We start from the raw sequence: 25,078 nt of genomic DNA on the forward strand, positions 1-25,078 counted from the left end.
CTGTAGTCCCAGCTACTCGGAGAGGCTGAGGCAGGAGAATGGTGTGAACCCGGGAGGCGGAGCTTGCAGTGAGCCGAGATTGCGCCACTGCACTCCAGCCTGGGGGACAGAGCCAGACTCTGTCTCAAAAAAAAAAAAAATAAAATAAAATAAAATAAAATCAAGCTCAGTTAATGTGGTCTACAGGGCAGTCACTAAGATTGGTCCATGCTAAAACATGTCTTTGTCAACAGTTGTAGGGCCAACACACATACTTTCAATACTCTCTCTTGGCGAGAAGTATAGGAACTATGAATAATCAGAAATAGAAGAGCAAAAGGAAAAGCGAAAAGATGAGAAGAGTCTATGAAAAAAGAGAGGCAAATTACAGGGAAGGAGAAAATCGAGGTTTTTGAATGGGAAATACAGGGGACATGAGAGGATCTGAGAAATGGAAATATTTCCTGTCAGTAGAGGCTGAAGGTAAACAAGGTAACAGAAAGAAATGGGAAGGCCAAGTTAAAGAAAAGAATGAGAGAAGGCTTGGAACTAAAACAGGTAAAGAGATAATGACAGTGAAAACTATCTCAGGCATGTTAACAGGACTGATAAGGAATAGTGAGGGACATCCAGGATCTCACATCAAAGACAAAAGGGTCAACATGTGGAGAGAGAAAAAGGAAGAGGGATCCCAGCTGTTAGGGGGAAAAGGTGTTGTTAAAGACAGCTCTAGTCTGCATTTTGAACCTTACATTCTGAAAGGAAGGACTTCACCAAGCCAACACAAAACACTGTACAAATCTCTGCTGTTCACAAATTTTAGAGTAAATAAAAGCAAACTAATGCTACACATCAAATACCTTAACTGGCGAGACATAATTCCTAGTTCATTTTAGCCGCCGGGTGCAAGAAGCTATCAAAGTGATTTTTTTTTTCCAGCACCTTAATGTGAGACAAGTATGAAGGAAACACAAGTATGAAGGAAAAAGGCCCAAACCAATATTGCCCAGTAGTAATTTTCAGAGTGATTTCTCTTTTCGGTATAGACTTGGATGTATTTGGACCCCTTCGAGGGGGCGCCGGAGAAGCGGCCCAGAAAGTATTTCTATATTAAGAAAAATTTAGTTTGGATGCAAAGTGAGTTTTGCGGACCTCAATACAGCCTCGAGAAATCTGAAATACTCCTCTACAGCGTTAATAAAGAAAGATAACTCAGATTGCCTGTTAACTTGCAGCTTCTCCTCTTCCCCCATCGGCTTCAGCCTGAACTCATCAAAGCACCGGAGGCCAGGAACGGACCTTCTATCGCTTTTGTTTCCTGCGTGGCGGAGACTTAGAGGAACGGCCGGTCGCCTACCTGCCTTCCACTTCCCCGGCCGCAGAGCAGTTCGCTGCCGGCTCCGTTCGCCGCCAACCTCACCTACCGGCTGGCTCTCCCGCCTGACTCTTCTGGCTTGGGTGGCGGGGGGTGGGGGAGACCTCAGGGGGCGGAGGGACACGAGGAGGCGGGCCTGGCCCTTCCCCCAGAGCCAGGGAGGAGGCGCCGCCAGGGCGCAGGTGAAACCGACTCGGCCCTATCCCGGGAACTTTCGCTGTGGGGACTCGTTGCGAGAGGCTAGAGTCGCGCAGGGGAGGTCTGGGAGCCGCCCTCTCTCACCCAGACTGCCGCGGGGACTCAGCCCTGGGGCCACCCGCAGGGGACCCACGGCCCTCCTGACGCGCTCACGGGCTGCGGGCAGCGCTGGCCTCCGCGGCTGATGGGGGCGGCTAGTGCCGCCCCGGGCGCAGGTGACACTCGCTCGGCCAGGGTTTCCTCTGGCCGGGGAGAGCCCCGGGAGGGCGAGACGCAGACACCTCGGGGGCGGAGGACAAGGCAGCGATGGCCCGAGAGCTGAGCCAGGAGGCACTACTGGACTTTCTGTGCCAGGCTGGGGGCCGCGTGACCAACGCTGCCTTGCTGAGCCACTTCAAGAGCTTTCTCCGAGACCCCGACGCGTCCCCCAGCCAGCACCAGCACCGCCGCGAGCTCTTCAAGGGCTTCGTCAACTCGGTCGCCGCAGTGCGCCAGGACCCCGACGGCACCAAGTACGTGGTGCTCAAGAGGAGGTACAGGGACCTTTTGGGGGAGGAGGGGCTGCAGCGACCCCGCGAGCCGCCCGCGGTCGCCTCCAGTGCAGGGGTAGCTGCGCCCTCCTCCCCGCGAGGCGCGTGCGTGGGGGAGCCGCCCCAGCAGCAGCCCAGGCGGCGGCGGCGCGAGAAGGAGCCGGAGGAGGAGCCAGCAGGTGCAGCAGCCAGAGCCGCCGACGCAGCTTGCAATGGACTCCCGGCCAGTGGCTCCCACGGGGCGCCCGGGAAGGGCGGCGGATCGAAGGGCAGTCCCGGACAGAGGGCGCCGGTGCCCGCAGCTGCAGCGGCAGGGGCCCAGGCGAGAGCAAGGTGCGCGGCGGCGGTGACGCAGGGCCGCTGCTGCTGGGAGTGCCTCCAGAACAACCTGGCTGGGCTCCCGGGAGAGCTCGGCGCACTCCCGCACTCCGCCACCGCCGAGGAGAAGCCCGCACGGGCTCTGCCTGCCCAGGATGACCGCGGGACTTCCAGGGAGCGGGAAGAAGGCGCGCTGGCTGAGCCCGCGCCTGTGACTGCAACGCCTTGCTCGCCTCCCGCCACCGTCGAGGCTGCGACGAGCAGGGCTTCCCCGCCTGCTCTCCTGCCCGGCCCCGCACCCCGTGGAGACCGGCCGGAGCTGCTGACCCCTAGCTCCCTGCATTATTCGACCCTGCAGCAGCAGCAGCAGCAGCGCACTCGAGAGTGGGTGGCCAGGCACCCGCAGGTGGCCGAGGCCCGTGATCAGGGCCCTATCCGCGCCTGGTCGGTGCTGCCAGACAACTTCCTCCAGCTGCCCTTGGAACCCGGCTCAACGGAGCCTAACTCAGAGCCGCCAGACCCCCGTCTTTCTTCGCACTGTCTCTTTCCTGTTGTTCCGGATGAGTCCTGGGAATCCTGGGCGGGGAACCCTTCATTGACTGTCTTTCGCAGCATTCGTTGTCAGCTGTCCCTCCAAGATCTGGATGACTTTGTGGACCAGGAGAGTCATGGCAGTGAGGAGAGCAGCAGTGGGCCCAAAGACTCCCCGGGGGCTTCTGAAGAGGGGCTGCAGGTTGTCTTGGGAACCCCAGATCGGGGGAAGCTCAGGAATACAGCTGGGGGCCTTTCTGTATCTCGGAAGGAGGGCAGCCCCAGCCGGAGCCCTCAGGGCCTCAGAAACAGAGGGGATGGTCACATCGCTCAGCAGGTCCCTGCAGGGGCTAATGGCGTTGCAGGCCACCCCCTGGAGCCTTTGCCTTGGCCAGTTCCTAAGTTAAGGAGGTCCCTCAGGAGGAGCTCTCTGGCAGGGAGGGCCAAATTGTCCTCCTCTGATGAGGAGTATCTTGATGAGGGCTTGCTGAAAAGAAGTCGGCGCCCACCTCGATCCAGGAAGCCCTCCAAGGCAGGAACAGCACCCAGCCCAAGGGTTGATGCAGCCTTATCACCAAAACTTGCAGAGGTTAGGGCTGTTGTGGCTGAGCGGGGTTGGCAACACAGCTTGTGGGCCCCCAGTGTGGGGGGGCCTGCAGCCTTGGCCCCCCACAGAACTTTTGAGCACAAATCATCCCTGGTTCCTCTAGATGCCAGGGAGCATGAGTGGATCGTGAAGCTTGCCAGTGGCTCCTGGATTCAGGTGTGGACTTTGTTCTGGGAGGACCCTCAACTGGCCTTGCACAAAGACTTTTTGACTGGGTACACTGCCTTGCACTGGATAGCCAAACATGGTGACCTCAGGGCCCTTCAGGACTTGGTGTCTGGAGCAAAGAAGGCAGGGATTGTCCTTGATGTAAACGTGAGGTCCAGTTGCGGATATACCCCGCTGCACCTTGCAGCCATTCACGGCCACCAGGGGGTCATCAAATTGCTAGTGCAAAGGTTGGCTTCTCGGGTAAATATCAGGGACAGCAGTGGGAAGAAGCCATGGCAGTATCTAACCAGTAATACCTCTGGGGAAATATGGCAGCTGTTGGGAGCCCCTCAGGGCAAGCCCATTTTCCCTGTCTATCCCTTAGTTGGAAGTTCTTCCCCCACCAGAAAGGCCAAGAGCAAGGAAATATCTAGAAGTGTCACCCGAAAAACTTCCTTCGCTGCACTACTCAAAAGTCAGCACAACAAGTGGAAATTGGCCAACCAGTATGAGAAATTCCACAGTCCAAGGGAAAGAGAAGAGTATAGTGACTGAGGTGGGTCTCTCTGTCCAACACGCAGGCAGCACTCCCTCACTCTACTCAGTGAGAGAATTCAGGGGGAATAGAAAAGCTGCTGAGAGTTGGTAAAGAGGATGGTCGAGTGAGATGGCGTTGACCTCCCTGGATCTTATGTCACTACATCCTGGACCTCAAGAGGGTCATCCAAGCTTTTTGAAAGCTGAAGTCCTTGACTGGAGAAACCTAGACAAGGGGCAGGGCCAGGTGCTTGATGTCTAGGAGGCATTCTTCCTCTTCCCTTGCCACCATGGATCTGGGCACAGTAAGCCATATTGTTTCCTGAAGCAGGAGTCCCAGGCCTTGGCTAGAGAGGGAACAGATGTCTAACAAAAAGAGAAGCAATTCGAGGAATTGACGAAGCACACGCAGAATCCTCTCTGGCTAGTAGCTCTCTGGCTTCTGTTCATTTGAAGAATAAATCTTGGCTGACAGTGGGAAGCACCAGGTTTGAAATCAGATGGCTTTATTTTTCTTTTTTTGGCATTTAAATCAGTGAAATAAAATTATTACTGGAGAGCAGAGTTTGATTTGAGAGATTCCTCAGCCCTGTTCTCAAGTCTTCTTTTGAATTCCATGCATGGTGGTTAATGGGTAAAATGATTAGTGCCTCCTTCGGGTCTTCTCACTGATCAGAGAAGCAGTTGGGTAAGATCCAGTTATGACTTGGACTCCATTCCCAAGAGGAATGACTGTCATTCAGGCCCTGCTTTTTTGTATCAACCCGAAGGGAACTTTCCAAATGTAAAAACCATATGGCTCATTTGCATAGTGACTGAAACCATCTTTCATGGAAACTCCCTGTGTAACAAACAGAATTATCATTACTAGTTTTCAGTAGGTTTGAATGGCCAACGTTTGTACTCATAAAAAGAGAGAAATGATTTCACTCTGGGGAAACAGTAAGGGTTAAGAGAATGCATCCTTACCAGGACTATCTAAGCTGCTAAACATAATTTTATTTGCACTAAACTTGTTGCCAGTTAAGATTAAATATTAGCCTTTAAGTACTCTATATCTAACGTGAAGTGCTCCTTTTTAATTGCTTTTGAAGGGACTGATAACTTGTGAGTTCATGGAGTGACAGAATGGCTAGTCTATAAACATCAGTAGAACACCAAGATTTCAGAATAAGTTCAAAGAGGGCTGAAATACATGTTCAAGTGGAAATTGTTAATTTTTTATGGGAATGTTTTCATGAGATGTGGCAATGATGCTGTATTTTAAGTCTTTTTGTGTTTCTTCTGGTTATTTGCCCCCATTAAAAGATCAATAGATGTTTATAATTTATTCTACTTATGCCGATTACTGTTTTCTTCTTTACAAAATTATGTCTCAGCGAGTGCCAAATATTATTGTTTCTTTGATTTTTTACTTTACAATTTTGCTGAAATAAATATATCTCTTCTACTAGAAAAATAAGCATAATTAATAAATCTAAGAGATTTTTTCCCTAAAGATCTATATAAGAGATGAAACTTTGTCAAATCAAAGCAAGAAAAATGGCAACCACAGATGGGACATAGTTTGAAGAGATAAAAAATTAAAAGAATACATAATAGACATCTATGCAAATACTCTAGTAAACTAGTAAAAATTGTAAACTACTAGTAAGCTAGTGATATTTCAAGGAAAAAATGTCAGCTTTCTAAAAAATCCAATGAATGTCTTTACTTTATCATATTGTTATTACTACATCAATTTATTCAACAGATGTATTTTGTGTAGTGCTGTGGGATTTATAAAGGTGGGTGGGAGATGACCCCTCCTGTCTTGAAATTTAAGATCTGACAATATTTATTATTGATTGCTTTACATTGTATCCTTTTTTTTGAGACAGAGTCTCAAAAATAGTTGAGGCTGGAAGTTGCCCAGGCTGGAATGCAGTGGTGTGATACTGGCTCACTGCAACCTTCGCCTCCCAGGATCAAGCAATTCTTCCGCCTCAGCCTCACGTGTAGCTGGGATTACAGGCAACCACCACCACTGCTGGCTAATTTTTGTATGTTTAGTAGAGATGGGATTTTACCATGTTGGCCAGGCTGGTCTCGAACTCCTGACCTAAAGTGATAAGTTGTATGTTTCAATATTCCCAGAGTGTTGGGATTATAGGCATGAGCCACTGTGCCTGACCTGTACCCTATCTTGCTCCCATGATGTCTTTTAAAGCTGCATTATATCAGAAAATAAGCTTGTAAAATGAGGCAAAGAGAAAATAAAGATGGTACCAGAAATGAGGACAAACAGCAGCAATGCAAGAAAAAATTTTCAAAAGTGTCCTAAGTACAAAATACATGCTCTGGAGAGAGTACTTGTTTCAGGAGAGAAAGAGAGAGAGGGAGAGGGAGAGGGAGAGAAAGAGAAAGAAACAGAGGGAGAGAAAGAGAAACAGAGAGAGAGAAAGAGAAAGAAACAGAGGGAGAGAAAGAGAAACAGAGAGAGAGAAAGAGAAAGAAACAGAGAGAGAGAAAGAGAAAGAAACAGAGGGAGAGAAAGAGAAACAGAGAGAGAGAGAGAGAGAGATCCTTTCTGGCTGGGAAAATCAGGGAGGGCTTCATAGAGGCCAGGAATCTTTTAATTGAATGATGCTAACTTTCCCAAGAAACCAGCTGTGTTAGTTCTACCACATTCTTGACTTCTGCTTCAGTGTGTGATTTACATAGCACTAGTGTTGGCTGATTGTTCACTGGTTAGAACACAATCCTAAGTCTCAAGTTGATTCTTATGGTGATTCATCATGTCCCTCATACCTGCCTCTGATCAACTCTTTTACATGGTCAATATGCTATGTTGGGGAGGAGTCAGGGGAGAAGAGGGTGTAGAGAGCTGATTAAAACACAGATCTGATCCTGACACCCTCTTAGTCATGTTGTAAAGTCCAGGCCAGGAGGGCTGCCAGGACTAGCATACTTTCCCAGCTTTCTGCCAGCCACTCCCTGCCATGAACCCCAAACTTAAGCTACATCAGACCCATTGGGATGCTGGTGGCCCTAACCTCTCAGTTTCTGTCTTGTGCTGAATTTCTTTTACTTAGAAAACCCTTTTTGCTATTTTCCTGGTAATCTTATTCCTCAAAGGATAGCTCAAATGTCACAGCCTATACGAAGATTCCAGGACAAACACCTCCAAGCTGGAAGCTGTATAGCTCCTTCATCAGAATTCTTATAATACTGTGTACATACATCATTTATAATTTTTGCCACATAGTATTCCAGTAAATTGTATGTCTCAATATTCCTGAAGATTTTGAACATCTGGAGATTAGTGAATATGTTTTCAGTTCATCTAGATTTCCAGATATTTATGGAGCATCTGCTATGTGACAAAGACATAATTCCTGCCTTCAAGAGCTCATAGTCTACTGGGGAAGGAGATGTGAGGGTTGGGTCACTAAAAATTGCTTCTAGCATAGTAAGTGCACAGATATGTGTGTGTGTCAAGACTCTGAGAATTCAGAGAAGGGGATGTTTGTGAAGCATTTTCCATGTGCCAGTCTCTTCGGTTATGCTGGAAATACAACATTTAGTAGAATATACCTATTTCCTGCTCTGATTATGCTTTTCTGGATTGGGGAAGTCAGGAGGAAAAAAGGAAGTTAGATGAGCTTTGAAGGGTGAAGTGCAGAAAAGAGTTCTGGAAGAATATCCCAGGAGAGGGAAGGGACATGACCAAAACCACAGAGTGGTTTGGGGATACTGAGCCACACAGTGTGGCAGAAGTGAGGCAGTGCAGAAAGAGATGAAGCTGGAAAGGTCATTTAGGACTAGGTTGAAAGAAGGGTCTTTTTGACCTCAGGAAATACAGGCATTTTCTAGGAAGCCAAGGATTGTGAAAACTCCTCCCAGAAAAACTTAGTGTTATTCCAAATCCAGGTGTTTTCCTGAAGTCTTAATTTGAAGACAAAAAATATATCAAAGTATTAGATTAAATGTGCTTAAAGTTCCTCTTTCGTATTTTTCTTAGGTCTTCAGTGTTGTTAATGCTTATTTGCTAGCACATAGTGGTAAGCAACAAAGTAATTTAACCAATGGCAATTTCGTTTTAAAAACAAACATTAGAAATTGTTGATAAGCTTAGCTCAACACTTTTTTTTCATTTTAGCAGTTGTATGAAAGTTTGTATATAGATTCATTTATTCCTGTATCTTCTCAATTGTTTCTTTCTTGTATTTGCCCTTTTTCTTTCCTACTTGGCAAGATTTGGCTTTCTGTTCATGGATCTTTTTATGGTCTTTGTCCACTTTTAGCCTAGTGATAACCACTTTGCTGGGGTGAATGCCTACATGGACAATTGTACCATTAGCCTTTTGCTGTTGCACCCATTCAATGTAGATGACATCTTTCTTCCTGTAAACCTTGAGTACGTTGCCAATTTGCTGACCTTTAATAATGTCCTTGCACAGTCTGAACTTCATCATCCTTCCGGATGGTCATGGATCAAACATCGTACTTCTGTCTTAGCTCTTTGGAAAGAGGGGAAGACATAGTCTTCTTGAAAATGTGTGAAAGTGCATTGAAATGCCTTTTGCAGTTCTTGCTTCGGTCAGAAGTCACAAAAGCATTGAATTCCACTTTGGCCACTCTTGCTTCAGTGATGGATGCAAAAGGTGCTCGACACTCTTTGTTATAGTCATAAAATAGTGAATTCTAATGTAATAAATATACTGCAAATATTAAGTATATATACTGTAGTCTTATTTTATGATAGTAAAATTGCTTATAGTTCAACATTTCAGTGTGTTACACATAGCATGCTATGAATTCCAGATGCCTTGATTCCTCTATATATTTTGGGTTTTGAGGCAGGGTCTCACTTGGTCACCCAGGCTAGACTGCAGTGTTGCCATCGTAGCTCACTGTAACTTCAAACTCCTGGGCTCAAGAGATCCTCCCACCTCAGCCTCTTTAGTAGCTGGAACTATAGGTATACACCATCAGACTCAGCTATTTTTATTTTTTTGTTTGTTTTATTTTTTTTTATTTTTAGAGACAAGGTCTCTCTGTTACCCAGGCTATGTTGCCCAGGCTGGGTCTCAAACTCCTGGCCTCAGCTTCCCAAAGCACTGTGATTACATGTGTGAGCCACCACACCTGGCACCCCGTACATCTTTTTTGTTGTTGTTGAGACAAGGTCTCCCACTGTCACCCAGGCTGGAGTGCAGTGATGCAATCTCAGCTCACTGCAGTCTTGACCTCCCGGACTCAAGCCATCCTCCCACCTCAGCTTCTGGAGTAGCTGGAACTATAGGCACACACCACCACACCCAGCTAATTTTTTTATTTTTTTGTAGAGATGAGGTCTCACTATGTTGCCCAGGCTGGTCGTGAACTCCTGAGCTTAAGCAATCCTCCAGCCTCAGTGTCCCAAAGTACTGGAATTACAGATATGAGCCCTCATGCCCAGCTCCCCCTATACATTTAAAAAAATAACTTTACAGTTTTAAATGTACAATTCAATGATTTTTAGTATAATCACACTTATGCAACTATCACCACATTAAGTTCCTGTATAAATCTGAAAGCCACTGATCCAGGCAATAGGAAGCCATTGAAGGTTTAATGCAGGAGAGTGACATATAAGCTGGGGTGAAACAAAGATTCTTCTTGCTGCAGTAAAGGAGATAAACTAGAAGCAGAGATCAGTGAAACTATTATAATAGCTTAGTTTCATATTGGGAATATCAGGAATGTTGACTCAATAAGCTGGATAAGGTGTTATCCATTGGATTGGATGTATACAGTGAGGAAAAAAAACTTTGTTGGTGGGGCTGATTTAGTTGATAAGAATTAAGTATTAGGTAAGATGTAAAAGAGTTACTCCATTTCCTCTCACCCTCAAAATACCCTGGTTTTGTCAATTTTTTTTTTTTTTTTTTTTTTGGCAAAGTCTCGCTCTGTTGCCCAGGCTGGAGTGCAGTGGCATGATTTCAACTCACTGCAACCTCCACCTTCCGAGTTCAAGCAACTCTCATGCCTCAGCCCCCTTAATAACTGGGATTACAGGCGTGAGCCACCACACCTGGCTATTTTTTTTTTTTTTTTTTTTTTGGAGACAGAGTCTTGCTCTGTCGCCCAGGCTGGAGTGCAATCTTGGCTCACTGCAACCTCCACCACCCAGGTTCAAGCTATTCGCCTGTCTCAGCCTCTGGATTAGCTGGGATTACAGGCGTGTGTCACCACATCCAACTAATTTTAGGTTTTTTTGTTTGTTTGTTTGTTTTTGTTTTTTGAGACGGAGTTTTGCTTTTGTTGCCCAGGCTCACTGCAACCTCCGCCTCTCAGGTTCAAATGATTCTCCTGCCTCAGCCTTCCGAGTAGCTGGGATTACAGGCCCAGCTAATTTTTTGTATTTTTAGTAGAGACAGGGTTTCACCATGTTGGCCAGGCTGGTCTCCAACTCCTGACCTCTGGTGATCCACCCACCTCAACCTCCCAAAGTGCTAGGATTACAGGTGTGAGCCACCACACCCAGCCCTAATTTTAGTATTTTTAGTAGGGTTTCACCATGTTGGCCAGGCTGATCTCAAACTCCTGACCTCAGGTGATCCACCCACCTCGGCCTCCCAAAGTGCTGGGATTACAGGCATGAGCCATTGTGCCCAGCCTAATTTTTGTATTTTTAGTAGAGATGGGGCTTTGCCATATTCACCAGACTGGTTTCAAACTCCTGGCCTCAAGAGATCCGCCTGCCTCGGCCTCCTAAAGTGCTGGATTACAGGGGTGAGCCATCATGTCTGGCCTGGTTTTGTAATTAAATTACTTATTCCTGTCATGACCATCTAGGTTCATGGTGGCACTGAAACCAGAGTGTGAATTCAATCTCTGTACAAGCTCTTTTGCATAGCAGTGCTGCTGTGTGCACTTGGGTTTGTCAACATCAAAACAAATTTAAAATGTTTAATGAAAGGTTGGATAATGTAAGTACTTAAGCTCATGGCAATGAAGCTAGGTTGCCTGGCTCCTGTTCTGATTTGGACAAGACCTTCAACTTCTTAGTTTTGTCATTTGTAAGATGGAAATAATAGCAATAGAAAATGGGTTTTCTGAGAGGATAAAATGAATTTACACCTGTACAAAGTTCATAGAAAATGCCTGGCACATAGTAGATCCTCAGTAAACATTTGGTATTATTATTTTTAACACCATTCAAAGTATACAGTTCACTTAAATTTCCATCTATGCAGAAAGCAAAGAAATCTAGTTGATTAAAAAGGTGCTGATAAAAATTTATTGATAAAGCTAAATAATTTTCATTATGCTTCTACACAAGAAAGATGTCTGGGTTTCTCATTTCAAGTGAAAAAGACTATTTAACTATCTCTTGTGTGTAATAATCATTAGCTATTATGTCATTAAACAGAATTATGTCCAATTGAAGTCACATAAACTAATACCAGTCAAATTAGAAGCTCTGATGTTGCCCGGAACTGAAACTCAGACAGAGCTCTGAAGGAATCAGGCTTATGGAGAGGTGAGGTGTGTGTGTGTGTGTGTAATGCTACTATCACTCATGAATTGGAAAAATCTAAATGGAACCATGCAGTAAACTTTCTCAAATTTCTGCTAAATTTGGTCACGATGAAGTCACTGAGTTGGATTAAAAAGCATTGATCTGACTATTCTTCCTTCATGATGTGAAAATAACACTTCCTGATCTCTAGCTACCAAGCTTGACTCCTATTTTCTACTTTTTTTGGGGGGGTGGGGTGGGGTGGGGCTTGATCCTTTCGTTTATTCAGACTTTACTCATCATCACATTCTGAGCCCCTTTCTGCATCTACCTCAGCGTCCTCACATAACTCACAGGCTTGAGAGGACTTCAAAGTGTGATCACAGCACTGAGGGGTCCCAAGTAAGGCAAAAGGGCCTGGGAGAGTGGTAAGGATCCAGCAGGGCCTCATAAAGAAGGTGACATCTGAGCTGGTCTCCAAGAATGAGCCACCACTTAGCTAGGGCCTCTGTTTCCATATTGAATCACTGGAATACAATTTGCTGAATTCAACAGATTGATGACCTGGGCTCAGGTTAATTAGCTTTGCTTATGTTTTACTTTTGTTTTCTCTGTCTCCCCCGCTAGACTATCATCCCATAAGAATGGAGACCTCTGCCTGCTCCACTCCCTGCCGTGCTTCCATGTCTGGAACATGCAGTAGGACCTCAGTGAATGTGTGCTGGAAGAGGGAACACTGATCGGAATTTGTCCTCTGAATTTGTCCACTCACGCTGCAGTGTCAGCTCCTTGAGGACAGCAATGTCATCAGTCCTGTTGATCCTTGGATCAGCACCTAGAAGGGTTTGGCACATGGTAGGTGATCACTGACTGGCTAATTACAACAGGACACAGCAGCAGGCCTTGAAGCTGGGAGTGAACCCCAAATCCTACCTTCAAGCAGGAAGCCCTGTTCCTTTGTGTTATGCCTGAAATGGGGCCTGTGAAGGAGGCGGCAGGAGAGGGGATAAAGTGCTGCCATGGGTTCTCGTGTACATAGAAGACAGTGGCGTGGGAGGACATGAGCAGGCATATCCAGGAAATGAACAGGACTGAGGCTCGTCCCTAAACCTGCTCTCTTAGGTGTCACACCGTCTCCCACTGGAAGCAGGTGAGCAGCTCCCAAGTTCCCTTGGAGATAGAGGCCACATGACCTCGACCTGGCCAATCAGCAGAGCCCATTCTCTTCAGCCATAGTGATTGGCTGAGTTCTGGGCAAGTAACCAATCGGGTGCCAAAGGTCAGACTTCCGGATTGGAACCCTGGAGGAAGAGAAGCTCTATTTCTGTTAGGTTGCTGGAGTGGTTGGTGCCATCTTGTCACCTTGAAGGGAAAGCCCACCCAAGAATGACACCAACACAGAGGGAAGTAAACAGAGCCAAGAGGTCAGCAGAGGTGGTTCCTGGTGCCATTATCCAGCACCCAGCTACAGACCAGGTGAAGTTGGCTGGGCACATAGTCACTGGCACTGAAGTGACCCATAGGTCACACACAAAAGTCTGCAGAGCAACTCCAGCTATGCTCTTTCGTTTTCACAGTTAGCAACGTTTTTATAGGTAGCATTCTTGGTTAGCATTCCTAGTTAGGATTTGTAGCTAGAAGGTTACCATGTGGCAGGGCCTTACGAGCATCTCTGCTGATGAGGAGACCCTTACTGATCATTATAGGCTCCTCGAGATCATCAGCCAGGACAGCTTCACCAGGGTGAATGAAGTTCACCAAGTACCTTCTCACTGGGCAGCAGAACTCCTTCCTCTGGAGTCTATTCCATGGGGTCACCCCAAGGTCATCAAGCTCTTTCGACACCACAGACACTTTGTTCTTAGCCATGGAGTACGCCAGCAGAGCAAAGCTGGTCGACTACATCCTAGAGTTGGGCTACATGAAGGCGGAAGAGGCCTGAAGCAAATTCCAGCAGATAGTATCAGCCCTCTAGTACCACCAACAAAAGGGGGATATCCATAGGGACCTGAAGCCCAAGAATTTCCTTGTGGTCCATCACAACATAAAAATAACAGACTTTGGATTTGATACCAGGTTCACTGTAGGCCAGAAGCTGGGCACCTTCGGTGGGAGTCCCTCTTATGCGGTCCTGAACTCTTCCACGGCCAAACATATGATGGACCCCAGTGGACATGTAGAGCTGGAAAGTCATTCTTTACACCACAGTAACAAGGGCCTGACATTTATCAGGCAGATTTTGTGGCGCTGAGGAAGCTGATACTGTGTGAACAATTGTACAAAATCCCACTCTTCACTCTTCATTTCCAGAGAGCTTCATAAACCTATTTCTGACCACAGGGAGAGGCCTATACTAGACTACATCATGGAACACCTATGGATCAACACTGGTCAGGAGGAGACATGAAGACCATACTGGGAGCTGCTCTCTGATCACCAGGACTCCTGAAATACAGAGCTCATGGTGTCTGTGGGATATGAGGCAGACCACATCTAGTCCTTGTTAGAACAAAAATTTGATGATACCATGGCCTGGTACTGAATGCTGGGCTCCATCATCACAGTGTAGTCTTTGCCTTCAGTGGATCCCACCCAACAGCCACTAGCCTTCCCCATCACTTGAAAGAAACTCTTATGCTTTAACATACAAAACTTGTTAAGAACATTGGGAAAAGGTGCACAGTTCGTGTGTTCTTCATTTGTTCACTCTTAAGTGTCCAAAGTGTCTTGTCATTCATGCTGGTCTTAATATTGTGGGTTGACATAAAATTTGAGATATAATAAGGCCAACAGGTCAGGAAACAAGTATTGTACAACTGAAAAGATAATTTGTTGCCCACAGTTCCCAAGAGGACAGGCACACAACATGCAGGGCCACACAGGGAAGCACCAGTGGGGGTCAGTAGGCAGAGGGAAGGGGAGAGCTGTGGGCAAGAAACTTTGTTGTGCTTCCTTCTCAATTTTGCCCAGGAAGAGCTCCTTGGCGACAGCTTGGATGAGTGGACTGGTGCACAGCGGGTGCCAGCACATGGTGAAGGCCACTAGAGGCTGGCAGGAATGCACCTCCCTTGGGGTAGGCTGCAGGAGCCCGGTGCTGCTCATGCTGCCCTGGTTGCTGTGGCCACTACTGCCATTTCATGCTCAGCACTTCAGCATCTGGTCTGTGCAGCCTGATGATGCCCTCTCTTTTCTACTTTTAAGACTTGTGTGTTTTGTAAAGGCCTTACTGTATGTAAATTAGTTCTCAATTTAAAAAGAAAATACCAAGAGAAGTAAGGAGAAATATTTTTCAAATGCCTATTGGGTCCAAAGCCAGGACTGTTTTGAAACAGTCTAGTTCTTCCATGTACTCTCTTTTTCTTTCTTTCCTTCCTTTTTTCCTTTCCTTGTCTCCTGTTCTTTTTAGAACAGTGAACATTCCCAAATTTAGCACCTACTAACAGGTATTTCTGTACCATCGCTTTTTTGAAAACTACAATTATTAATCTTACAGGATTTGAAGGTTTTTGCTATTTATGTCCCAAAATACAATTAGCTTCTAGTGAATTCTTGTCCTTTGGTGTCAACTAGGGAAACACTTCAGGGACATAAATATTGTGAACCAAGTGGCATGCCACCATCCCACAATGGGTCTCACTGCCTAAGAGAATGGGCCAGTCATGGTAGGGGTAAGACAAGGATTTCATTCTATGACCCTGCTAATGGGCCAGAAATAGTCCAATTTTCTTAGTTATTTGAGGACTGAGAACTTCTCAAGACTCAGTGAATCGCATAAGAGTGTTCAGATCAAAGTACAGTATTCAGAGTTTCTGATTAAAACCGACTTTTAAAAGTGAGCAAAATGAGTATTCTGTGCTGACAGCTTTGCCTGCACTAATGGTCTAGGGAGAGTCACATGGATTTTTCTTCCTGGAAAGGGCCACAGGAATAGCCATGCCTTTACAGGGTTTGTATGTTGTTAAGTGGATGTTCTTAGTTTTCCACCTAGTTTGACCCTAATAGGTTATATGGCAAATATAAAACCTCTGTGAACCTTGATTTTTCTGGGGAAAGGAGAGAGGAGGAAAGAGAAAAACATACCAATAGTATCAAATCAGCTTCGGGACAGACAGCACTAAAATACACAATATTACTAATGAGTAGCTGCAAATGCGGGGTCGGGGATAACAGAAGGCTGATTTTGCTTGATCTGTAGGCCATATAGTCTCACAATAATGACTTTAACTTTGGACTCCTGGGGGCATATTAACTAAGTAATGTTTCATAGAAATATGTAATTAACCTACCTGTGGAGCCTCTTTCCATGCATTATGGAAAGATCACAAAATATTGCGCTGGATTTCTTGGGCAAGATTCCTGATACCTGTCATAAATTCTTGCGAAAGCTGAGTCCTAGAACTACTCTTCAAATTTTAGGTTTACACATATCTTTCAGGAGCAGTGTATCTAATATGGATGATCTTACACAAGCATTTTCTGATCTTTGTTCTTATTAGCTAATTGTAAAATTCAATCAGGAACTGACAAAGGGGTTGAAACTCAAGTTTACTTGCTACATGTTAGAATCTTTGAATTATTTGAGGTTTTAATCATCAGTGTTGTATTAGTCTGTTCTCACAGTGCTATAAAGAACTACCTGAGACTGGGTAATTTATGAATAAAAGAGATTTAATCAATTCACAGTTCTGCAGGCTGTGTAGGAAGCATGGCTGGGAGGCCTCAGGAAACTTAAAATCATGGTGGAAGGCAAAGGGGAAGCAAGCACATCTTAACCATGGTAGAGCAGGAGAGAGGGAGAGAGAGGAAGTGCCACACACTTTTAAACCATCAGATCTGGTGAGAACTCACTATCATGAAAACAGCAACTGGGAAGTTGACCCCCATGATTCAGTCACCTCCCATCAGGCCCCCTCCTCCGACACATGGGGATTACAATTCGAGATGAAATTTATGTGGGCACACAGAGCCAAACCATATCAAGTGTTATTGATATTTTATATCATTCCATTCTACCCACCCACGCACCCCCGCCTCCAAACACACACATATACTGTAGCACAGATAATAAAGAATTATAGCTATATTCTTATACCATAAGATGTGTTTATTTAAGATGTCTCTCAGATTTTTAGTAAAGGAAAGCATCTGCATGTGGCCGCTAACTCTGAGACCACTAAAATTCCTAATCCTGCGAACAGCCTGTGATTCTTTGAGAAGGGAAAAGGATTAATCCCCTGGACATGGGGCAAAGACAAAAACATCTGCATGCAGAAGTTGTATGAGGTGTCGCCTGACCATAACCTTATATCCTTGTATGTGTCACACCTTCTTGTGGTTTCTTGGGTCTAGGTGTTTTCCTACTAAAAGCTTCCTCAAGGCCATCTGGAGAAGCAGAATGGCAGAGCAGGTGGAGTAGTATCACCTGGTGATCTCAGCATTCTGGACACAGGCAGGGCTCTTCAGGCTGCCCTGTTTAATGTTTTCCCTGTTATTGTGGTACATTTCTGACTCAAATCCAGTTTTGGAGGCTTTTGTGAGGTACTTCCTCGGGTTCAAAACTCCTTATGTCTTTATTCACTTGAATTGAGTAAAAGATAATCCTTATTCCTTATAAATTGAAAGCCACAGCATTTAGATACTGGCTTATGATCGAAGTTATGGACTATCAGTGTTCCTAAAAGGAAATAGAAAGCTAATATGGGGAGAAGTAAGTAAGTATTTTTTGTTGTGAGAAGATACCACATAAATACTGCCATTATCTGGTAGGTTTAGGAAATGGATTATTTTGATGAACAAATTATTCGAGTTGAAAGGAATTTCTCACGTTTTACATGATGAACAGTTGTAAGAAAATTTAAAAACTACAATGAAATATACTCAGCACTAAACACAAGTAATTTATGTGTCTCAAAAAACAATGAAAGATTCTTAAGTGCTTTGTGCTTATTGCATTTTAGATGCACAAAACTAAAGTCAGTTGATAAAGGTTGTGTTTTTATAAATTTTACATCTATTTTTGCATCTTGAAGAATTTTATATTTATACAAATAATACATGTTCATTGTAAAGAAAAATCAATAACACAGATAAAGAAAAAGAAGAAAAAAATCTGTCACTAATTTCGCTACCTTGAGCAATCACTGATAATATTTTGTTGTATATACACACTTTCAAAACTTATAACAAAACCAAAACCATATTGTACATAATTGCCAACCTATTTTATTGTTTGATATATCACTATTTTTTTCCTTTTGAACTGGAATTCTATACCAAGTTCCGGATAAAGTTTAGGTCTTTAGATGACTAAAAGTGGAGCAGTTGAGAAATTATTTGTAGGCCAGGCTTTTGCTTCAATGCCATTTCCCTTCTCTGCAGTCTATGAGCAAGGTCCTAAATGAGTTAAGTTTTAAATTATTTTTAAAATTACTATTAGCATTCATTTAACTTGAAGTCATAAATTTTCTTTTGTTTTTAACCAGTCTCTTTGCCCAGTGTTCTGGGTGCATGACTTTTCAGGCAGGTGGCTCCTCCTCCAGGAAACTGGTTGCCTGTTCCCACCCCTAGCAGGAAGACAAGAGGGAACTCCCAGCTGTGACCAACCATCTCTCACCTGCAGCTTTTCTGTTTGTTCATGGGGCAAAGGAGACACTGAGACAGGTGTGGGCCAGTTATGATTTAGGAATGTTTACTATGCTCGATTGCACCATAAAAGGGGCTAGATCTACCAGTACTTTTACTATTCTTAACGCTAAGGAGAGACTATATTAGAACTGCTTTATTTAACATAAGGCTAGGGAAGGAAACATAGAAATCTAAAATATACATTTTTTTTTCCTGGTCATACAGATCTTTTAGTTAAAGTATTGTCTGAAGATGAAGATTGGTGCTAGTTTTACTTTTCAATAAATCTTTTTTTTAGCAATTCAAACATATTCTCAGAAGATATAACCTAGTAAGTAATAGATTTTAACCATTTCCAATCCCATATATTCCCTTTTAACTTTTGATTGCATAAGTCTAATCAGCATGCATATTTTATTTTAGCTTCTATTTTATATAACAGCATATCCCATATATTAAAATAATTTTCCTTTTTTACATTTTTTATAGCCAGGTCTACCGTGATTAATATATTGTAGTTTGTTTAGCTATTTCTTTACTCTTTGACGTTGAGTCATTTCTCACTATTACAAATACTGTAGTACTGATATATCTTTTTTTCTCAAATTACAATAGCAGCAAGAAGACAAATATATTGTAAAAATAATTACGAGGTTCTTTTATTTCTTGGCTATTTTCCCAGCTGCAGTTTTATAGCTTTTGTCACATTTACCAACCTGTACTTTGGAAAAATTGAATCATGTTAAAGTGCCACCAGCAGGCATGTCTCCTGAAAGCCATACTAAGAGTGGGTTTTATGTTATTTGCTCATTTTAATGGGTATGCAGAGCAGCTTTTACATTGAGTTGCATATCTATTTGTTGCTAGTGAAACTGTCTTGTTACATTTTTTTAAAGTCCTTACTGCCACACACCATAAATGTAATATTGTAATTGCTATTTATTTATTGCCATGTAACAAATTACCTCAAAGCTTAGCAGTTTAAAAAAAAAAGAGTGAAACAGGGCTGGGCGCAGTGGCTCAAGCCTGTAATCCCAGCACTTTGGGAGGCCGAGGCAGGCGGATCATGAGGTCAGGAGTTCGAGACCAGCCTGGTCAACATTGTGAAAACCCAGTCTCTACTAAAAATACAAAAATTAGCTGGGCATGGTGACACCCGCCTGTAATCCCAGCTACTCAGGAGGCTGAGGCAGGAGAATTGCTTGAATCAGGGAGGTGGAGGTTGCGGTGAGCTGAGATTGCGCCACTGCACTCCAGCCTGGGGGACAGAATGAGACTCCGTCTCAGGAAAAAAAAAAAAAAAGTGAAACACTTATCATCTCATAGTTTCTGTAAGTCAGGAACAGCTTAGCTGAGCAGTTTTGGCTCAGGGACTCTCGTGAGGTTGTAGTCAAGACGTCAGTCATGGCTGCAGTCATCTGAAGGCCTGCCTGGGTCTGAAGGGTGGTTCTCGGATGGCTCACCCACATGGCTCTTGGTAAAGGCCTCAGTCTCCCTCTAGAGGGCTGACTGAATGTCCTCACAATTTAGTGTCTTGGCAGCTGGCTTCCCTCAGAAATAATCCAACCAAAAGAGCAAGGAAGAAGCCATGGCGTCTTTTATAATATAGTCATGGAAGTCACACGCAATCACTTCTGTGACTTATTAATCCAACCCACACTCAAGTGGAAGAGAAGAAGCTCCAGCTCTTGAAAGGAGTATCAAAGACTTGTGAACACATTGCAAAACCATCTCATGTACTAATTCATATAAACAACAGTGGAAAAATCAGCTTCTCTTGACCTTTGTTTCTGGACTGGCTGATGTTTTGTTACTAACTAATGAAGTGTGGGAGCACTTGTAGAAGAGCCACTTTCCTGACAGTCTCATTTGGGTTTGTCTTCTTGGTCTATCATTAATGATGTATGGAGTCATATTATTAAAAAGAAAGGAACATATGATAAATTGTTTGGCATATCCCTTCAAATAATCCTTCATCTGCCTGAAAACAAGATTTTCTTTCATTTGGCAGAGTGAAAAACAAGACGACGGGTTGTGATAGGATACTTGGAGGTAGGTGACTAAGGGAGTAGGATAGAGGCAGCATGGGCAAAGTAGGAGTTCAGGAAGAAAAGGAGATCAGGAATAGAATGGAAGTGCCAAGGATAAAACTTCAGAAATACTGGCACAGAAACCAGGTAGAATGGTAGAATCTTTGGGAGTAAAATGTCAAGGGCATAGCAATAAATCCACTTTAATCACTCAGACTTATCCAAAAGCACATCTCCAATGCCGCTTTCTTAATGGACTTCTATATATAAAAACAGTCTCTGTTGGCTTTAAGTTACAAATAGAAACCAGTTACAAGAGACAAGACTGCCTCATGTCATGTAATTCAAGGTAATATACTGAGTGTATTAGGGTTCCCTAAAGGGAGAGAACTAATAGGATAGATGTATATATGAAGAGAAGTTTATTAAGGAGTACTGACTCACACAATCACAAGGTGAAGTCCCAAAACAGGCTGTCTGCAAGCTGAGGAGCAAGGAAGGCAGTCCAAGTCCCAAAACCTCAAAAGTAGGGAAGCCAACAGTGCAGCCTTCAGTCTGTGGCCAAAGACCCAAGAGTCCCTGGCAAAGTCCCTGGTGTAAGTCCAAGACTCCCAAAGCTGAAGAACTTGGAATCTGATGTTTGAGGGCAGGAAGCATCCAGCATGGGAGAAAGACAAAAGTTGGAAGACTCAGCAAGTCTGCTCATTCCACTTTCTTCTGCCTGCTTTATTCTAGGCACAATGGCAGCTGATTAGATGGTGCCCACCCAGATTGAGGATGTATCTGCCTTTCTCAGTCCCCTGATTCAAATGTTAATCTCCTTTGGCAACACCCTCACAGACACTCTCACAGACCTAGGTACAATACTTTGCATCCTTCAGTCCAATCAAGTTGACACTCAGCATTAACCATCACACTGAGTATTAAAACATTTTTTTGGCCTTACTATTTAAAGATTAGAAAGCATTGCTTATTGGATGCTAGTTATATCCATACCAATTATTCACTTTATAAGGATCCTGAAAAACATTTTACTTGGTAATAATATCTTACAAATTCTTTATTGACTAGGCTAAATGTGCATCTGGTGATATTAAAATAAGCCAGTAGGCAAGGATTTCATGACCAAAAACCCAAAAGCAAATACAATAAAAACAAAGATAGATAGCTGGGACCTAATTAAACTAAAGAGCTTTTGCACAGCAAAGGGAACACTCAGCAGAGTAAACAAACAACCCACATAGTGGGAGAAAATCTTCACAATCTATAACATCTGACAAAGGACTAATCTTCCAGAATCTACAACTAACTCAAACAAATCAGTAAGAAAAAAACAAACAATCCCATCGAAAAGCTGGCTAAGGACATGAATAGACAGTTCTAAAAAGAAGATATGCAAATGGCCAACAAACATATGAAAAAATTCTCAACATCACTAATGATCAGGGAAATGCAAACCGAAACCACACTGCAATACCACCTCACTCCTGCAAGAATGTCCATCATCAAAAACTTCAAAAATGATAGATGTTGGCCTGGATGCGGCAATCAGGGAACACTTCTACTCTGCTGGTGGGAATGTCAACTAGTACAGCTGCTATGGAAAACAGTGTGGAGATTCCTTAAAGAATTAAAAGTAGAACTACCATTTGGTCCAGCAATCCCACTACTGAGTATCTACCCAGAGGAAAAGAAGGTATTATTCAAAAAAGACACTTGCACACACATGTTTATAGCAGCACAATTCATAATTGCAAAATTGTGGAACCAACTCAAATTCCCATCAATCAACGAGTAGATAAACAAAACCTGTGGTATAGATATACAATGAAATACTATGCAGCCATAAAAAGGAATGAATTAGCAGCATTTGCAATGACTTGGATGAGATTGGAGACTATTATTCTAAGTGAAGTAACTCAGGAATGGAAAACAAAACATTGTGTTCTCAGTGACATGTGGGAGCTAAGCTGTGAGGACACAAAGGCATAAGAATGATACAGTGGACTTTGGGGACTTGGGGGGAAGAGTGGGGGGGGTGAGGAATAGAAGACTACAAATATGGTGCAGTGTGTACTGCTTGGAGGATGTGTGCACCAGGATCTCACAAATCACCACTAAAGAACTTACTCATGTAACCAAATACCACCTGTACCCCAATAACTTATGGAAAAATAAAATAAAATAATGATAATAATAATAAAAGAAGCCAGTAGGGAACATAACAGATACCCATTAATTCATCATTTTCTAGTGTTAGAAATGTTAGGGACCATTCACTGAACTCTACTACCCTGCCCTATCTACCCAACTCCTTGCTGGGGTTATATGATGTTCCAAAATGCTATGCCTGGAGTTCCAACCTGCATCGTCCTTGAAGGGTTCTTAGCAGTCCCTCCTGGCCTAAGTAGAGAAAGCCTAATTTCAAGCACCTCAAACTTATCATTATGTATACTTGATTTACTTACAAGTCAGGTTATCATAAAACCCTTTCACCAATAAATTCCTCTTCCGGGAATTTATCCTACAGAGATATGCATGGGTACAAAATTGCTAAGTAGAAGCCTTTTCATTCCAGCATTGCTTATAATATTAAAAAAAATTGGAAAAGACATAAATGTTACTGAGAATCAGTAAGAGACCAATACAATAAAATACCTTCTGGCCATAAAGAAGAATGAGTAAGTTTCAAATATTGATATGGAACAATCTCTCAAGATATGGACAAACAAGCCAGGTTTGTCATGATATGTACACTATTTATATAAAAGCGAGGGGAAGAAAAAAGGGAAAGTATATGTATTTTCTTATATATGAAAAAAATCTCTAAAAAGGAAATACAGTAAACTGCTAACACTGATATTTCCCAGGGAGAGTAACAAGTTGAATGTGATCAGGATGGGGAGGCTACTTTTCACCATACACCCCTCTGCTTCTTTTCAACTTTGGACCGTGGGAATCTTCTACCTATTTTTAAAATTTTGATATAAAATAAATTTCATATAATCACAGATAGATTTTTTAAACTTGTATACAGAAGGAGAAATGTTTCTATTAATAGTTTTCAGCCGGGGGCGGTGGCTCATGCCTGTAATCCTAGCACTTTGGGAGGCCGAGGAGGGCAGGTCAAAAGGTCAGGAGATCGACACCATCCTAGCTAACACATTGAAACCCCGTCTCTACTAAAAAGTACAAAAAATTAGCCGGGCATGGTGGCAAGTGCCTGTAATCCCAGCTACTTGGGAGGCTGAGCCAGGAGAATTGCTTGAACCCGGGAGTTGGAGGTTGCAGTGAGCTGAGACTGTGTCACTGCACTCCAACCTGGGCAACAGAGCAAGACTCCGTCTCAAAAAAAAATAGTTTTCATATCTCAGATTATAATTTTTTTTAAGATAGGGTCTCACTCTGTTGCCCAGGCTGGAGTGCAATGGCATGATCAGAGCTCACTGTAACTTCGAACTCTTGGGCTCAAGAGATTCTCCTGCCTCAGCCTCCCGAAGCACTAGGATTATAGGTGTGAGCCATGCACCCAGCCTAATATTAATTTTTTTAATGGATTAAAAATTATGTTAAATCAATGGGCAAAACTGGAAGAATATGAGCAACAAAATAAAATAACGTTGGATTGTAACTCAAAGCATAAAATAAATATCCAGGAGCACATGTCACTATAAATAACTAATTAAACAAATTAATAAATGAAGAGAAGGGACCAATCTTCTCTGCAGAATAATTCAAATTAATTATGTAGATGCTCCACCCTTAAGGTGGAGCATAATTCTTCGCTCCTTAAGTGTGGGCTGTACACGGTAACTTCCATTCAAAGAGTACAGTATGGAAAAGGAGGTAAAGAGTAACTTTACAGTAGAGAAACTTGACAGACCCTACCTCAGCCAAATGATTAAGGTCCATATCAGCAGTGAAAAATCATCTTTTATTTATTTATTAATTTTTTTCCATAGGAGTGAAAAGTCATCTTGATAGTATGTACCCTTGTTATGATAATGATGAGAATGGTACTTTACTGCTGTGATCCAGTCTAATTATGAGAAAAACATCAAATTCCAATACAGGGGCATTCTACTACATACCTGACCAGTACTCCTAAAAACCGTCAATAGCTGAGTGTGGTAGCTTGCACCTATTGTCCCACCTACTTGGGAAGCTGAGGTAGGAGCATTGTGTGAGCCCAGGAGTTCAAGGATGCAGTGAGCTATGATCACACCTGTGAAAATCCACTGTACTCCAGCCTGGGCGACATAGTTAAACTCCATCTCTAAAAAATATATAAAAATAAAAATAAATTTTTAAAAGCCTGCCAAGGTCATCAAAAGCAAGGAAAGTCTAAGAAACTGTCATAGCCAAAAGGAACCCAAAGAGACATGATAAGTGTGGTATCTTGGATGGGATGGGGGAAGAGAAAAAGGACATTAGGTAAAAACTAAGGACATCTGAACAAGCTATGGACTTTAGTTAATAACAATGTATCAATAATGGTTCATCAGTTGTAACAAAGGTACTATGCCCACGTAAGACGTTACTAATAGAGGAAACTGGGGGGTGTATTTGAACCTTATGTACTAGCTGCTCAGTTTTTCTGTAAATCTACAGCTGTTCTTAAAGCCTATTGATAAAAAAAGAAATAGGCGGAGGAATACAGAGCAAAAGTGGTAAAATGTTAACACTTGAAGAATAGGAGCAAAGAGTAAA

At 43.4% G+C, this 25,078-nt stretch overlaps 1 protein-coding gene, 1 long non-coding RNA gene and 1 pseudogene across 2 annotated transcripts; 2 read left to right on the forward strand and 1 right to left on the reverse strand.

Moving 5' to 3' along the window:
* The first annotated feature begins 1,563 nt into the window (after positions 1-1,563).
* On the forward strand, positions 1,564-5,600 carry SOWAHB (sosondowah ankyrin repeat domain family member B). The gene has a single exon (XM_032164016.2). The coding sequence runs from the start codon at positions 1,859-1,861 to the stop codon at positions 4,241-4,243; it is 2,385 nt and encodes a 794-aa protein (XP_032019907.1). The 5' UTR covers positions 1,564-1,858; the 3' UTR covers positions 4,244-5,600.
* Positions 5,601-5,840: 240 nt separating this feature from the next.
* Positions 5,841-12,568, reverse strand: LOC116476517 (large ribosomal subunit protein uL24-like; annotated as a pseudogene).
* Positions 12,569-12,873: 305 nt separating this feature from the next.
* On the forward strand, positions 12,874-14,396 carry LOC131382311 (uncharacterized). Its single transcript, XR_009211690.1, has 2 exons — positions 12,874-13,190; positions 13,421-14,396. It is a non-coding gene; the product is annotated as an uncharacterized LOC131382311 (long non-coding RNA).
* Positions 14,397-25,078: the final 10,682 nt, after the last annotated feature.

The sequence above is a fragment of the Hylobates moloch genome, unplaced genomic scaffold, assembly GCF_009828535.3.
Source record: "Hylobates moloch isolate HMO894 unplaced genomic scaffold, HMol_V3 SCAFFOLD_2, whole genome shotgun sequence".
NCBI lineage: Eukaryota > Metazoa > Chordata > Mammalia > Primates > Hylobatidae > Hylobates > Hylobates moloch.

Excerpts from the sequence above, each read along its gene's own strand:
- SOWAHB (XM_032164016.2), top strand. The coding sequence starts at position 1,859 with ATGGCCCGAGAGCTGAGCCAGGAGGCACTACTGGACTTTCTGTGCCAG.